This window comes from Perna viridis, chromosome 2, assembly GCF_037379345.1.
Source record: "Perna viridis isolate PV_CMFRI_1.1 ecotype Kerala chromosome 2, ASM3737934v1, whole genome shotgun sequence".
NCBI lineage: Eukaryota > Metazoa > Mollusca > Bivalvia > Mytilida > Mytilidae > Perna > Perna viridis.
In genome coordinates, this window is record NC_142446.1 from 52567367 (window position 1) to 52585862 (window position 18496).

General features: G+C 31.8%; 1 protein-coding gene across 1 annotated transcript; it reads right to left on the bottom strand.

Moving 5' to 3' along the window:
* Positions 1-2222: 2222 nt before the first annotated feature.
* Positions 2223-13910, bottom strand: LOC148625978 (uncharacterized). The gene is made up of 8 exons (XM_088571073.1): positions 13862-13910; positions 12631-12777; positions 11829-11867; positions 8558-8638; positions 7867-7893; positions 6583-6675; positions 5991-6035; positions 2223-3267 (listed from the first exon to the last, which is right to left on the bottom strand). Exons 1-8 carry the CDS (start codon positions 13908-13910, stop codon positions 3029-3031), a joined length of 720 nt encoding a protein of 239 aa, XP_088427199.1. The 3' UTR covers positions 2223-3028.
* Between the last annotated feature and the right edge of the window lie 4586 nt (positions 13911-18496).

Here is an 18496-nt window from a genome sequence, read left to right on the forward strand (position 1 = left end):
ACAAATCAGGGTCAGTCGGGTTACGGGAAACACAACTGCACAGACAGACAAGTAATACGGTTAAATTTTCAAAATCTTCTAGAGTGGGTGCAATGTCGATATCTCTTGGGGTAAGTTTCAACCTAAAACCGCCTAAATCTCCTGACAACCCATGCGTTGAACACCCCTCCTGAATCCGCCCCTGCATGCATATCATAAATCCATACATAAATGTACATGTACATGTTAACAATTCCTACAATATGACTTAAACAATACAATAACATATATGTATCTATAAAAAAATGGTCCCTATATTGCGCCATATTAGTACTGTATGAAAACGTAGCTCCTACATTAGTGTGCATCCTTGGAACTTTTTTTCGATATTACAAACCAAGCATTCCGACATATCACTAAAAATTATCAAAGGACCTACGATATAAAAAATTAAAGGAAGCTCTAATCCGCCAGAATGAAAGATTAAAAAAGATTCACGAAAAAAGTTGTAACCGCTAGTGAGTTTAGGTCTGAAAACTGACCCCCACTCCATTTTTATGTATGAAGTCCCAAAACTCTAAGTTATAAAATCACAAATTCTAAAATTGAAAAATATTCACCAAAATTTCATTGCAATATATTGCTGAATAGGATTTTGAGTTTTTTAAAGCCGGGAAACGGGAAATCCTAATAAGTATAAAGCTTCCAAATGATGAACAGGTTTCAATATACAATAAAATAGTAAAAACTGTAAGAAAATATTACAAACATTCAAAAAGCTAGACACATTTACAATAATAAAATTACTTACAGAATTTTTCCGTAAAACCTTCTTCCCGGGCAATGACGCACTACTTTCCCGTGTGAGTTCGGGTTAGTCTAACATATACAGGTGACTTACAATGACTTAACAATCTAAACTGCATTTGCACTGTTCGTTGAACACTTTATTGCTAATTTTATCTTTAAATTATTTTTTAGAAAATTTTTGATGAAATAAAAAGAAATGAAACACACATAACCATCAATTCGATTGTAATGAATGATCAACTCCTCTATTAAAATTATTTTAGACACATTTATATTGATCCGGAGAAACTACAATTATCAACTGAACGTGAAAAAATGGAATATTCTAATACGCAGGTGTCCGAGGGACTATATTTAGATTGATTGTTTAACAAATCTAGTTTCTGTCTTTAAATCGGTCACCACACGAAATATTAGAAGATAAAATACTAATATATACATATAATATATATTAACATAAAAACAGAACTTTTTAAAGGATATTTACACAGAGTGCAAAATTAAATAGCCCCTCAGCAGAATTGTTTCAAACTCTTCCAATTGAGATGGACTGCGGGGTCCCAACTTTTCATTTAATAGAAAAAATGCTGACTTACGTGTTGTAAATAGTACACAGATGTAACTAGTACACAGATGCATTACATTCACTTAAAGGTTTCACTTACTTTTAAATGTACAGACATGATTTTAATGAAAACTATGCCACCAAAGGTATTGAAATAAAACTTTGCCAATATATTAACCTCTCTTCCGAATACTGCTCTACGAAATCGAGGGAGGAATTACCGCGGGGGGGGGGGGGGGCGCAATTTATATGTATTAAAATAAGTTGCTAATTATATAAAAGCGATTCGCATACTATAGTACATAAATGAATTTCATGAACAATAATAGCACAGGACGTAAAGAAATCCCTTAGTCGGTCATTATCATATATCACAAATACCATATATAAGTGCAAAGTATTGAATATATATTCTTAGCACCAAGTAAAAGAACAGTCAGCTGATCGTCAGCGTCTCTCATAGCATGTGTTTGATTAGTTAACACTGCGCGACGAAAGATTGCGGGGCATTTTTGTGGTTTATAACCACAAAGACAGTCAAATTATATCCTTTAAGCTACATTATCATAGCTATATAATGAACAAAATGAAGGGTTTAACGAATATACGGAAAGTGCTACCATTTTCAACTTTATTGTTATAGTATTATTTAACTATAGGGATAAATTAACGTGTTTAGTCACAATTCGTATTGATTTTGCTCAAAGTTGACGAAAATATTTGTACTCAACTGACATTGTTGATAATGAATCGCTATGTTGTTTTATCACTAATGTCGCAACTACAATACTATAAACGGAAATATGTGACACTTTGTAAACATATACTGTGCGTCTAATTATCAACAATTAAATAAATAAGAAATACAAACATTTAAAATAGAGTTTAATTAAGCAGATTATTTCATGAAAATATAAATTACACACACACACACACACACACACATAATCATACATAAAGGAAGTATACGTTGAACATCATATAATGCACCATTTACAATATTTCCAATTTACAACATTCTTGTGCTACATGTACTGTTGTGTTGGTGAGTAACTGTAATAACATTACAGTGTATACAATGTTTAGACTCTCTCCTCTAATGCTTTTCTTTATGAAATTATGATCATTACTCCGATTTCAAGAAACTCGGCGACTTTTGCTATAGTAACTAGGACAAGACTTCAATGGTCAGACTCGTCATTTAGAAAAAAAATTAAAGTTATCATGGGCTGATTGCACATGCTCTTTCATTTCCGATAAGACTAATAAGCTCGACTTCATGGCTTTTATGATACCTCTGATGTATCATTTACATATTTTACTTTATATGCACTTACGGTTCGTAACTACTTAGTTTTCTTAAACAGGTGTTTCACCATTATATTTTGTTCACGTATGCAAGTTAATATCATTAACACTTTTCAATAAGATTCATATTTTTCCTATTACGTTCCAGATGAATGTTTTTTTTTAATTTTTGCAGTGTTGGCTCAACATTTTTTTTACAGTAATAGCCTTTGACTGTAGAACTTTCCCCATAAAACCTGTACGTCATGATTGAAGTTAGTATTATTATAATAAGAAAGATCGATTCTGAACTGGTCTTTCACCTTCCTATCCGATGCAAAACCATCAACCTTTATTACTTTGAAATGATTTCTATTTTCTAGAATATCACCACAGTCGTACCCTTTTTTTTTTCAAATTTTCCATTGTGAAGTCTTTTGAAAGAAAAAGAAATATAAATTCACTGTAGTTCAACAGATCATCCATGGTGACTTCTTTTTCTCTATTTAATAGGCCAGGATCATTTATATCCACTGAATCATCAGATAATTTTAAACTTTTAATCAAGGTCTTTTTGAACAGGGATACATTCACTGTGTTTTCCTCTACGTGTACAATGGATATGGCTGTAATAAATATGAATTGATGAATAAAAACAGATTATTATTCAATGATAATAAAATAAAAGTTGGTTGATATGATAGTGTGCACCCCACTCATCAACCAAATAGGATTTTCAGCTAACCTTGTATCTCAAATGTACGAATAAAAAATAAATAAACTGAAGCATTCTGGTGTTTTTGGTTACGTTTTATACCTAATAGAAACAAAAACTCATTTTTTTTATTTTTTTAATAGACATGAATAGGTATCATCATATAGCCCAATGTCTCAGCTTCACAATGCTATAAAAAAAATTGCAGAAACACAGAGTTTCGGAGTAAAATGGGGAAATCATACCCCAACCCTACGAAAAATCATTTAAGTTGACATAGTTACATTGTCAAACCCCCTAGAGTACTCATGCTTCAGTACAAATGACTACTTTAGTATGTTATGTTTAGGATTATCAAAATCAATACTTCCGGGATTCTTTGATGACCTGTGGCGATTTTTGCAGTCAAAATTTCCTTTTTGGGGTTAACACTACTACCAAATCGTAAAATAAAGGAATTTTTAGAACATCAGAATTTCTTATATTTCATCCGTTATTGCATTTTTTCCAAAACAGCACAAACCTTTGTATGATGCAGTACAATCATATTATGCTTGAGCTTTCAGATGAGTCCTAGTAATACATATTTGAACTTTCCCAATTCAAGTTTTGGAAAAAAATGTCACCCCTGCCTATCAAAAAATACCACAACATGAGCCTAAAAGTTAATTTTAGCTTATAAACGGTGAGCAATAGACATTCTGGGTACTATTGGTAGATTATCAATGTATTCGTTATATCTGCTCATATCAGGCGCGTATTTTTCAGTTTGAATGTGACAAAAATGAGTATTTCATGATTTTTTTTTAAATTTCATACTTTCTTTTATTTCATCTGTAAATGAAAATATCGCACTTCAAACAAGATTTTGTATATTCAAACACAATTATATAGAGTAGTATCTTGTTAGGAGCCTAAGTTACAAAATTTGACTTTTCCAAGTCCAATTAGGTGAAAAATTGCCACCCCTATCCATAAGGAAAAATCTCAACATGAAATTTATAGAATCTATAAAAAAAATAGTACAAGTATTTTAATTATCGATTTATTCAACATGTTTGCTCATTCCATGCAAGTATTTGTCAGTTTTCAAGTTGACAATAATGAGTTTAAAAAAAAAAAACAGTAATTTTCGGAATTTCAAATTTTCTTCTGCTTCACATGTAATGTCCAATAAATTATGATACACAATATATAAATTTTACATTGTATGTATGCTGTGAATGAGAATTATGTTTGATACAGAAAGATTGTTTGAATTTGTTCTAAGCTATATTTGGTGGGGTAGGGGTACATTTTTCTCTTTTTTACTCAAAAGTCTAAGTGATACCACATCTTTCGTCGTTCTGTTGTAATGCTGTGGGACATTGTGCTATATAATGCTACTTTTATGCATTTAAAGTTTTACACATACTTACCCCGGAAAGACAATTCACTCACAAAAATCTTGGCTTTCTGACTTACATGGGTTGGTGGAAATGTAGGGTTATACCAAAAAGGAGTAGACAATGTTTTTAACGACAAATTTATTTCTTTGGTAATGGGAGATAGAAAGGTCTCGAAATTTCCATTAAATTAATAAGGGTATGTACGTTTGTCCCTTCCAGCCCACAGACTAAAAAAATAAGCAAATAATAGAACATAACAAATGAAAATAACTTTTTAAGTAATATTGTCACAAGTTTAAAATTAAGATTGGTGTAACTATTTTCAAAGTACATATCGTGTCCAAGGTACGGAATAAAATAGTACTTTAAAAAGCTTTATTGTTTCAGCAATCTCTATCAACAAATGTATAATTTAGGTGTCATCAATTTATATCTGAGTTGATATTTTGCAACCACAAAAGTGCAGTATACTAATTAATGTATCTACGGTCATTTTACACAGTATACAGTATAAGAAGTTATAAGTATGCTGTTTACTGCTTAAACGGTTTTCTTAATAAAAGAACATGTAATAATTTAAATGATATTAAAGTTCTGTGATATATCACACATTAGCTTTGTCATCCATAAAATGAGTATATAGGGTAACGTTTTATGTGAGTGATGAATGCCAATAATTTATGTTAAAACACTGTACAGAAATTCAGAAAAGGAGTCATCAATTAATATGCTGCGTGAATTAACCAACTGATAAAATGAAATATCTTTTCATAATGGGACTGCGCGAGGAAAGTGTCTGTCTAAATTTAATTCATTTTATCAAAATTTAAAAATGAAATTACATACCAACGTAAACAAAAACAACAACGCATTATTTTAATTCCTAAAAATGCATATTACATTTATTAGATTATCATATCATATTACGTGAAACATGAGTTATGTACCTAAATAATTACAGTCACAGAAGGTAATAGCAAACACGTGATTTGATTTGTACACACTATAAAAGTCTACTAGTATTTAAAAAAAAAAACAACAGAAAAAATGCATTTCAAAATGTGTTTAAAATACTCTTCAATTTATGTCAAACCCTAATTGCTTATTGCTAAAACCAAAAGCCTTAAAATTTAAAATTAAGTAATGATTCGACAACTGTTGGAATTCTGTCTTAAATATCGTTCGGTAAACTTGATTTGACATGATTCTATACATAAAAACTCTTCGACAAATGAATAGTTCATACCCTTTTTCGTAGTTTCTTTTGTTGACTCAATCTTCTGATGCTCATCTACAAAAAGGTATTACACGTGAAAAAGGCAATTGACTTGATACCAATCAACATAGACAATGATGAGATCCATGACGTGAAACAAATTAGTGCTAAACGCTCTTTCCTAAGATTGTTGAATTTACATAAAACAAATTTTCTCAGAGTAAACTAATTTTCAAGTTCCTATGGACATGTGAAAAAAAGTCCATAAGACAGAAAGTATACCTCGAAAAAGTGTTTAAAAGTGAAGTCATTTTTTAAATGTTTATGCAGTGACGGTGAAATGTACCTAAATCGCACACCGAAAACGTGTCTAAATAAACTTTAAAAGTCATTGTTTATGACTTCAGATGTATTTTGAACCGTGGCAAACCTAACATCTTTCTTAACTGAATCATTTGTAAAGTTTTGGTATATAAAGGTCTTCGTTTTGGTATGTGTACTTTTTTTCCTAACTGAATTTTGTGATAAATTAAGTTTCAGCGTTTCTTTTTTAAAATTGCATCAGACCAACTAAATTCGATACCACAGATAAGAAGAAATATGTATAGTTCAACACTAATACCTGACATTTTATCAACGAATGCAGATTCCTGCTTTGTTGGAAGGGCTGTATTTGTTGTAGGAGTTTCTTTTTGAAACGACCGACTTTTTTCTTCTGAAAGACAATAAGAAAATCCACACAAATTCCATCATTCATTATCTTAATATAGTAATGTATGGTGTATCCATCTGCACCATGAAAACTGATTTATTCAACGGGTCATAGTTTTCCTTTCCTCGTTTGTCTACCCCGGACTTGCCTTTTTATGAGCAACTCAGCGGGTGTTTCTAGAAAACAGAGGACGCTTACCCTACCGGTGCACCTGGTCCATGCTGCCAGTTTTTAGTGGACTCCGAGTTGCTCATTTGCTTTTGTTACTTTGTATGTATGCTTTTAGTTACTGTATGTTCTTTGTTGTGTATTCTGTTTCCCATGTTTGGTCTTTGTCCCTGGATTACATTCTCTTGATTACCGCTATGACCTTGGTTCCCTTGATTACTCTTTGATTACCGTTATAACCTTGGTTCCCTTGATCACTTCACAGCTCTCGGTACCGCTTTTATTGTAGTAATTATTATTTGTGACAAGAAACTCAAATAAAATCTATTGTTGAAATACAACGAAAATGATACTTCCAATTTAGAGAGCTAGCACTTTGCTCAAAACGTTAACAGGCATGATAAAATATGTCAATATAATTGAATAAGCAATAATTTGAGACAAGAAACTAATATAGATATTATATATTATATATATGTTATTAAGCAAATTTTTCACTACCTAATTTGCTTATTGTAATTCTTTTTGAACCAAGACGAAAAAACACTAAGGTAAGGTCCAAATATCGATATCTCTGAACGAACTGTAATTATCTTTGTAAATTTCGAAGAGCGGTCAATATGAGTCAACGAGTACCCTTATTGAATAAGTAAATTGTAAGATTTACGCTTCACGGCTCCTTTAGAATAATTTCATGACAATAGAGATAATCGTTTTGTATTTGAGCTTTGCAGATGTCCATCTGTAGTTTTTACCGTCGCAAATATCCGTTAATTTCCTCCGCTACGCGTTGCAAGGGTTAACCAGATTTGAGACAGTAAAACTACAAATGGACGTCCGAAAAGCTTTAAGTACAAAACAGGTATAACTAATTCTAATACTGAAAGCAAACACTTTGTTCCAAGCATTAACAAACATAATAATATATATATAAATAATTGAATTAGATATAATTATCATAAGACGTCGTACACTTCATTTGTTTAAGATAATGTTTTGCTAATGTTTTGCAGGTGTAGGATTTACCTATAGCTGACTGAATAGTGTTTTCTGCTAAAAAGGAAATAAGAATACATCTTAACATATATGGTGTGTAATGTTAATTAATAAACTTTCCAGGCGGATTTAAAATAACGATTTAAGCTAAAACCAGGTAAAATTGAAATGTTCTTAGCCATTGGCGGATGTTTCTAGAAAAGCAAAGGGCATTTACCCTACCAGTACACATTGTTATATAATGTTCTTCATTGTGTGTATCTGTTTCCCTGTCTAGTTTTTATCACAGGCGTGCATTCGTTTGATATCAACTAAAATCTTGGTTCTCTTGATTATTCCTTTTTATAATTAAAATATTTATTCAATACATGAACAAGTCTGTTTACTTTTATCGCGAACAGTAGTATGTATGCTACTGTTTTCAAAAGAATGTTCGTACTTTTCGTTTTAATCACAGTTTAAGCTTCATATTTTTATTTTATCATTTATTTGTGTTTCTGTTTGTTGTTCGTTATTTATTGTTTTGCTTTACTTTAGTTTTGCTTCGAACCGCAAACATTTGCTTATTAAATACCTTTGCGACAGAAATACTAAAGTACCTCTCATTGCTAAATCAGTGTGCGGTTATTTCTTTATGAGCAAAAATGATAATAGTCATTTCTTAATTGTGCTGTGGAATGATTATCTAATAGAATAGCAGCAGTTAAACAAATTAACAGACCTGAAAGTTTAGAACTTTTTCGAGAATCTTCTGTCGAGGATGTTTTAGCTGGAAGGCTTTCCTTTTCAATCTTTTCTGTTTCTTCGAGCCATTAAGAAAGTAAAATTGAAGAAACAATCGATTATGCAGGGTAACGATTAGTTTTGAATGTCAGTCTCGGAAAACATATTTTCCATATAATGCTGGACCATTAAGTTACAATTCCATTAAAGTGCAACGAAAATGAACATTTCAAGTGCAGATACAGTACCTGTACGGTATAAACTTCCCATCTTACGGGGAATGGGGCATGGGAATGGAGCAATGGAGAATTGGGGATGGGGCAATGGGGAATGGGCATTGGTAATGGGATATATGAATAGAGCAATGGGGAATTGGGAATGGGGCGATGGAATAATTCTGATTGGTCAATCAAAAATAATTGTTCTGCCTTTTCCCGCAAGCAACGTACCTATCATAATTCAATGTCAGCAATCTAAAGATTGTTGTTATTTCTTAATCTTGTTTTAGAATAATTTTAAATGATCATAGGTGTCGTAGTTCATTATTCATTGACTTTTTAAAAATATTTATCGGAAGTACATATAATTTCCAGTCATTATAGATGGTCGCGCTCATACGTTTCTAAACATATATCATTTTTTTTCAAATCTGGATTGAAATAATTTTGTGTCGGAGACACTCACATGATTTTTATATGACAAATTGAACATATTGAGCAATAATAAGAAGACCATTAGCAAAATATAAAATGTTGATTCCCTTTCAATTGACAGAAATAAGTCATTTGTCAGAACCTCGAAAAGGATAGTAATATTGTCATTCTTATTTAAAAAATAATTTGAATTGGACAATTATTGACATAAGAATTGTCCGCCCTTACAATCTGCATAAATATGTCATTATTGAGAAATTGGACTGAAATTAATGTGTCACAGCCACACATATGATGCTTATTTTGACAATTTTAACATTTTGAACGATAATGTAAGACCATAAAGGTAATTTCAAGCGTTTGCGCTCATTAAATTTGCAAAAAAAAAAAACACCTAATTTTCAAGAACTCTATCTGAAATATACGTATCACAGCCATCAACAAAAGTGATATTGACAATTTTAACATTCTTTACAATAAATTTAGACGAATAGGTATATTAAAAGTGTTTGCATACATACACTTTGCAAAAACATGTCATTTTGAAGATTCTTGACTGAAATATTAGTGTCGCAAACACCAACTGGATATTAATATTGCCATTTTTAATATTTTAAACAATAATTTTGGGCCATTATTAAAATTAAAATTGTTGGCACCTTTACAATCTGCAGAAAGATGGAATGTTTGAGAAATTGGACTGAAATTAATGCGTCACAGTCACACATATTATTCACTTTTTGACAATTTTATAACAATGATATAAGACCATTAAGGTAATTTCAAGTGTTCGTACTATTCTTATTTGCAAAAATATCTCATTTTCAAGAATTTGCTTTGAATTATATGTATCAGAGCCATCAACATAATACTGATATTTACAATTTTAACATTCTTTACAATAATGTTAGACTAACAGGTAGTATAAAAAGTCTTCGCAAACATACACTTCGCAAAAATATGTCATTTTGAAGATTTTTGACTGAAATATAGGTGTCATAACCACCAAATGGATACTAATATTGCCATTTTTAATATTTTCTAGAATAATTTTGGACCATTATTGAAATCAAAATTGTTCGCACCCTTACAATCCGCCAAATTATGTCTGAAATAATGTGTCGCAGCCACACAAATGATGCTTATTTCGACAATTTTTACATTTGAAACAATTATATCAGTCCACCATTGAAATTAAATTTGTTTGCATCCATACTGTTTACAGAAACATATTACTTTCTTGAACTTAGACTGGATATGTATACATTTGGAAAAGTGTTTCCCTATTTTATATTTGAAATAAAACAATAATATCCATTTTAAGAATCATTTTAGAAATTAGATTTACGCACAATTTATATTTATATCTACAGTTTTAAGAATATTTTTAATGGTTATTTCTTATGCAGCTCGAATGGCGACGATACATGTATACAATGCAAATATCGCGTGACTTCGGTGAATCTCGAACTCGGCGGCGAGATTCTAAAATTAATATTGATTGCACAAAATTTAAACCTTTTGGATCCTCATTCATTATATATGTTTAATGAAACATTTATTGATTTTCTTTCCGAAATAAGTCGATGCAATGGGGGATGGAGCAATGGGGGAATGGGGCTATTGGAAATGGGCTATGGGGTAATGGGAGATGGGACAATGGGGGTGGGGCTAGGGGCATGGGGCAATGATGAATGGGGGATTTGGCAATGGGATATGGGGCAAATGGGAAGTTTATCACACAGGGACTGTAATTCTGTTAAAAACCCCATTTTTAAGAGATTCCATTGAAAAAAATCATATAAAGCCAGTGATGGAGAGATCAAATATGTTTTGTTTTTTTTTCAGAAAGGGAATGCATTCTTGAGTGATAGTAAATTGTCAGAATGGTGTTTCTGACTTTTCCAATTTCACCCGATTCTTATACACAATTACAAATCAAATCATAAAACATTAACTTATTAATGCTTTTGGTAGTGACATTTATTTTTTTTTTAATGTGAACGTTGTTTCTTAATTCATTCAAATAAAAATCTTGTGTAAGGTAATGTGAAATCTAATTTACTGTCGACAATAACTGGATCAATATTTTGTAACAAATCGAGAATTCCCAGAAAAAAAAGTGGTTGATTGAATAAGTTGTTTCTATTTCAGAAAATATACAATAGCGATCCTCGAGTGAGTCCGGGGCTTAGACGCGTTTTACTATTAGTTATATCGGTAACATTCGGCATTAAAGCAAATGTAACTTCACATTTCTTTTAATTATAGTTTCTAATTCGAACAAATTTATATAACTTAGCAGAAATGGTGTATATATCATAGAGACAACAACCCCACCCGGAAAAACTGTCAGTCCAAGGCCAACTATTGGTCTATGTGTATATTGTTTTGTAACGTATTGTAGTCTTATATTTCTAATTTGATTTGTTAAAGAAAATTGTCCCAAAAACCAAGGGAATGAACATTGTAGGCCGAAAGAACTTTGGGTTTTTACTTTTCACATATTTGTACCATCAAATTTTCAACAACAAACTAACCATACCACTTAGAATACTATCAATTTAGGCATGCTTATATTCGGAAATTGATCAGTAAAACACATCAAGACATTACCTGATAATATGTAGACTACTATAATCGGTAGTAAAAACGCTGTAAAAAAATTGTAAATCACTATTTTTTTATATTCATTGTTATGAGTATACATTAGGTTTCGTGCATGGAGAAAAGTTTCTTCCCGATTGCCGTACATTCGCATGCGATAATCGAGTTGAGAAAGACTAAGTTCTAATTGCTTTCCTGATCCCTTTCGGCTATTCATTTTTTGTGAGACTGTTTTTCATATATTTATACTGCTGATAGAATAATACCAATTAAAGTGTCCACGTTATGCATAAGACAATAGAGGTATGATATCTTAATTAGATTTTTTACTTCTATAAATGATCAGACTTTGAAAGACGTACTAATACATGGCTTGGTAGGCGTAATTTTGAGCGTTAGCCTTGTTTCCATTGAATTGAGACACATATGAACGCTTATAATTGAAAGAGAGGTATAGAACTATGATAAATCATAATATTGCTTCGGATTTCTTTTTATATGGATATATAAATACTAGAAAATTGACACGACCGTACAAATTTATATATGGTAAGCAAAAAATGGCAAGTGTTTTCGGGATTTGGTGATTGCACAGACATTTTTGTTCCTGGTTGGTGACCGTCGATGAAAATAAAGATTTTAATAGATTTTAAGTAAAAAGAAATTTATTAAGCAAAATAAACGTTCAATGTAAGACCCCTTAAGATTCATCTTCACCTTTCACAGATGTTTTTCTGTATGTTTTATCCAAGTTTTCATTCTAAGGTTTTGCTTTGAGGTGAAAACACTTGGATTTTAAAGGCTTACTCACCCAAAGTTATTCCTATTAGAATTGTAATTTCTATTTTTACAGAAGGAAGTAAAAGTCCGCCTGTAAAAATGATGGAAATGGAAGTCACGCACGTAATACTGTAATAAAAAAAGCTCTTACTCAAGGCAAAGTGAAAGTCATACCTACCTCATTGACTATTTTTTCAATCCTGTACAAATGAAAAGTATCTTGATGTGTTTTATATGTGTATTGTTTTATGTATGGGTTTAATTCATGATGAGGAATACGCATGTATTTTGACATATGGTTCCCATGCGTGTTAAAAACAGGTGTAAAACGCATATGTTCGTGTGTATTACATGTGAAAAACGACACATGCTTTAAACAAAGCATGGTGCATTTTTTTCCTGTGAAAAAGTTTACAGAAATATAGTTTTGCACCATTACAACTTACTGTCATAATAGAGCAGTTTGAAATACCATGCTTGAAAAGTAATTACACATTATTAGTTCAGAAAAAGTAAATAAAAAAAATAAATATACTGTAAACGTTGTATATTCTCAATTGTTTAATCTTTTCGTGAATAAATTCTCTAAATATTAATGTTTGCTACATCTGTTGCTTAAGGATCGAAGCATGGAACTACTTCATTTTATTTTAATACGACTATTTCTTCTCCTTTGCAGACTTATATAACAAAGGCAGAAAACTATTCAATATTATATATAATGTCCTGAGTTACACATTTAGTGTCTATTTCTACCTATATGAACCTAAGCGGAACTGAACCATACACATTGGCTATATCAAGTCAAACGTCTGTAAGATCTTTCTTGCCCACTGTTCCCTTCTTAAAACGTTAGCTCAGAATACTGATGTGTTCCATACAGTCTGAGGAACCTTGGATTACTGCCTTCTGTATTGATAGATATATTGATGTTTTTGTTGCTCACTATGTAGTCTGATCGCCTCTTGGATAGCACTGAAGAGAAGATATTCCACTCTACATTGAGTGGCGACTAAATAGTTCTCAGAAACCTAGCCAGGGAGCAAGGCGCTCTGCCCACAGAGCAACTGGGTTATGTGCCCCAGGTGGTGGACTGGGGTTACATGCTGGGGTTGTTAGGCTATAATTCGGAAAACCTGACCGCAAACCATAGTGGTGCACCGTGTTGGGAAAGATGCCACGTTAAATAAGCCTGCTGTGGTATTCGATTGGAGTATGAACCTTTGCGCTCCGCCACTGGAGGCTTAATTGCCCGACCATACCTATCCGTCTCTTTTTCTGGTGGAAATAAAACTTTGTCGACCTTATCATCCTTGTGTCCCATCCTTTTTTTCATTTCATCATCATTTCATGTTCATTTCATGGACCTATTTCGTATTCATCGCCTGAATATACATGTAGCGGAAACATTGCTGTTCGGGGGTTAAACCCCAATAATCAATAAATCATTGTTTTACCAAGGTTGATTGGTTAAAACTGTGGTTGATTATACATTTATCATTTCCAAGATGGCGACATAGAGGGGGGCTTGGTTTACGTGTGTAGTCACTGCGATGACCATTCATGTGCCCGCTGAAGGTTGTTCTGTTTCGCCATTGAGAATGTATATGCTGTTTTCGGTTTTACAAGTCACGTTGCAAAAAATGGTAAATTCTTTTCCAGTGTAGTAGCTTTCAAACGCCCGGGTGCGCAACATCTGGGCACGGGTCTTACATATTTTATCTGTACATGGTTGAAACTGGCCCGCTGTATCTTGCCTGGGCTGAGACGAAATCTCTGCTCCCACTAGGGCATCCCCGAGTCTCCTAGGTCTACGGCAGTCTAAGCAATTAAGCGGGTGTTTCAAGAAAATTAGAGGATGCTTATCCAACAGGTGCATCTGGTTGCTTATTTACTTTTGTTACTTTGTATGTTTTATTCTGGTTATTTAATGTTCTTTGTTGTGTTTGTCACAACTCCAAGTCTAGTCTTTGCCCGTGGATTACATTCTTTTGATTTCCGCTGGATTCTTGGTTCCCTTGATTACGCTTTTACTTAATAAATCAGTCTAAGTCATTTGAATCATCAGTGTTGTCTTCAAATCTCCTACATCATACATGAATAGACTCCATTTGAAAGGAAAAACTATAACTAATTTTATCTTATTCACTGAACCATACCGTTACCTCTGACATCCACTCAACATTCAAATTATACATAATAAAAAAAAAGCTAAATAGTTTTAAATTCAGTTGAAAATTTCCTACTAGTAGCTCTCCTGTGATATATGTACAGTTGTTCCGGTTGTATATTAAAAAAGACAACACTGAGATAAGGTGTTTCCCAGCAGTTTGAATGGCAGTCTCTGTAAGAATCATACAAATTCTATAATATGTAAAACACCCTCTATAAGGTAGGCATTATTATTTTTGTGATTAAGAGATAATTTGGATATTATTTACATCAAATATTCAATAGATTCTATTGTCATTTGCATTTATCTCCCTTCAATTTGAATTCTATTAATTTGAATTATGTAAACTGGCAAAATTATATCACACGATTTCCACCTGAATTGAGTGATGACATAGTGAGTTTACGTGTAATTCAGGTAAATCAAGCTTTCATGGGAAGCTCACCTGAAATGTTCCCATGAAATTCGTGTTAAGTGAAATGCATGTGTAAATCACAATAAATTAATGCGAAGTTCAGGTTAATTTCATGTTAAGCTCGATGAACATTGATTTCACATGAAAAAACAGTTGCCTGTGTAGAACATTCTTTAGAATTTATATCTCCTGAAAACAGGTGTAATATGAAATACAACATGTTAATTTCAGTTAATAAATAAAAATAACAATGTGAAAAACAATGTGTCCCCACTTCTTTTAGGTTTCTTTGTGTTCTTTCCTAATGATAAAAAGAAATGTCCAACAATTATAGCAACTCATTGTTTTCACAAGCATTGTTAAATGTATATATCTTCTTTTTGAAGTAATTGAGTTCACTCTTAATAATAGTCCATTTGATATCTATAGGATAATGAAAAAAATCTTCTTTTATTAAATTTCAACTTATAAAATATCCATATTTTTTGTATGAGTAATTAGGTAAAAGTAATAGTTATAGCGTATAAACTAATCAGAAACTGAATACATTCATTATATTTTAATTAAAAATAAAAAAATGATATATCCATCACTTTTATTAACACTGAGTAGAGAGCAACTTTAATTTTCCCGCCGTGTAGTAATTCTAGTAAACAAATAGGCCGCCATTTTAAAATCAGCGGCAAGACGCTGTCATTTCATCACTGGGAAATGTTCAGTTATTTTCCAAAATTGAAGACAGTTATTAAAGCAGGAATTTGACATGAACTCGGCTGACATTAAGTTAGCAGAAGTGAGTTCAAAATTACCATATCCAATCGGATCCCCAGTTACGTGTGTCTGATCATCATGGTTTGAGTTTTATGCAACACGTGTGTCATTCTGGAGAGGAAGAGGTACCAAACTGTTTTCAGATTCATTTTATGAAAATGTGGTTGGTGTAACAACTTCGGCAATGGTATCGCGATTGTAACTACGGACGGATGCCTCGTTTTTGTGATGTTGACAAACAAAAAGTAGTTCCGTAAAAGATGAGCGTGGCCTAAATAGCAAGTTGGTTTATACAATTGAAATAATGTTGATTTTTGTCAACAAACCAATCAAATGGCAGGATTCTCATCAAATTAAAATATAGATATATAACGAAATGAATAATGCATTCAAGCTATTGACATACATGTACTTAGATAGGTGCATCATTGCCGTTGCACATTTGGATTTACTTCTAAATAAAAATAAAGATGGATAATGAATTAATCAAACGCTACAAATTCATAACCTCTGTATTTAACCCCCTCCAACTGAAGTTAAAACAGAAGTAAGAAATCGATGAAAACACTTTGGTAATTCAGATGCTTTCTCCAAAATATTCAAAGAAATATAACTCCAATTCATCATAATTATAGTCAATTTAATGGCGGTATCTCATGGTCTCAGTATCACAATGATATTCTCATAGCCTTGAAATACAGTGTAAGAAATTAGCAGTAGATCCACGGACCGAGTGTTTTTTTTTTTAAATCAAGTAGGTCTACAATAAAAATTGGTTCTTTTGAAATCTACAGCGTGGTCTACATAAAATCATGATGGGTCTACGTTGACCAAAAATTAAATTTCTAACACTGTTTTTATGATTAAAAAATATGTGAATAGATTCAATAAAATTTTCACTTATGTATCATTTCTGAGGACATGTAAAAATATTTCCCACAAAAAAGTCTTGACCTAGAAATAGCCATTTTCTCTACTTTGACTTACTTGCACTTCTTACAGCAACCTTTTCATTGGAAGATTTTTATGTTATAATGTTAACGTTTCTCAACAAACAGTTTGTCATCTTATAGTATGATGTTTGCTCTATTTTATAAGTCAATGTTCATATCTTTTGACAAACCATTAGTCGGTAAAGAGGCAAACAGAAACACACAACATTTGTTATACATGTACACCCACTCATGAATATTCAATGCAATATTGGTACATTATTTGTTAATATCAATCAAACTGAAATTCTAATTTAATCCATACAAAGTTAGAAAATGATCCTACAATATACTTTAACATTTTCTTTGAAATTTCTTTTTGGAAGGTATCACATCGTACCTCTAATTCGTGTGTGGGGGATGTAAAAAGTATGATGAATATTTGGTAAATTACATCTAAAGTAATTCCTTCAATTAAAAAAAAAACAAAACAAAACAAAGGAAAGAAAAGAAAAAAAAGAATGAACATGTAATCCTTAATTCAAAACACAAACAAAAACATCAATAGACTTGAATTGTATTAACTGTAAAAATTAAGAAATTTGAATAATTTTAATCAAATAAGATTATTATAGTGTACTTTCTTACAATGCACATCCATTTTACTTAAATAGCTCTTTTGTAATAAGGAACATATCTTTGTTCAACTCTTGTCACTGAATGACTTGTACAAAAATAATAACACTGGTTTCACAATGGCTTGAACTATCTACAAATAAATTCAATTAATCCATATACTGTTAGTATTAACATGCAAGTAATACATTTGTATAAAAGTTTTAGAAAATTCCCTAGACCTGACTCTATGAAGTCTTGATATATTTCTAGTTATATTTCCCCCCTACAGTTGACTCTCAAAACAAAACTAAAGGTTTTTGGCTTCCTAATCTGAGATTCAGGGGTATAACTCCCTCAAAATTCCCTGGTATATGCTAAACTAAATTGTACATGACATGTGATATCTTACAAATGAGTGGTTTACAGTTAAACATTGCATGTGTTAACAACAATAAAAAAAGGGGGTCGCACAACTTTAACAATTTTCCTGCGTATACAAAAATGCTTCACAAACAATTAAACTGAATAATTAGAAAAATAAAAAAAATTGTTTTGCATGGTGCAGATTTAAGGTATTAGAAAATGCAATACCTTAAACAATTGGGAACATATTGAAACAACAACAGTCTAGTTGAGCACAGCTTTTTATTTTGATTGTGAATTATGTGTTAAACAATCCTAGTTTCAGCTGGAATGGAACTGGTCAGATAAATTAGATGTTTTCAAAAACACAGGTATCAAATTAAATCGATTGATATTGTGATTTCTGCATACACATACTCCCTAATTTTGACTGTTTAGAGTGTAAAAATTGAAACGGGACATTCAAAAATGGATTGAAAACAAATGTAGACTAACCTATATGTAAAATATATTTTAGACAGTTACGTGATAGCCAATGCATATTTAGAATTACCTGCAAAGAAACTGAAATTGGGGATCTAAATGGAAGTTAAATGATATTCTGCAATATTGTGTCTAGCCTCCA

Coding starts and splice junctions, on each gene's coding strand:
- LOC148625978 (XM_088571073.1), bottom strand. CDS start 13,910: ATGATAAGGTCGACAAAGTTTTATTTCCACCAGAAAAAGAGACGGATA. Junction 6,676..7,866: donor CACTATTCAGTCAGCTATAG/GTAAATCCTACA, acceptor ATTGTCTTTCAG/AAGAAAAAAGTCGGTCGTTT. Junction 3,268..5,990: donor AAAAGAAACTACGAAAAAGG/GTATGAACTATT, acceptor TATTTATTACAG/CCATATCCATTGTACACGTA.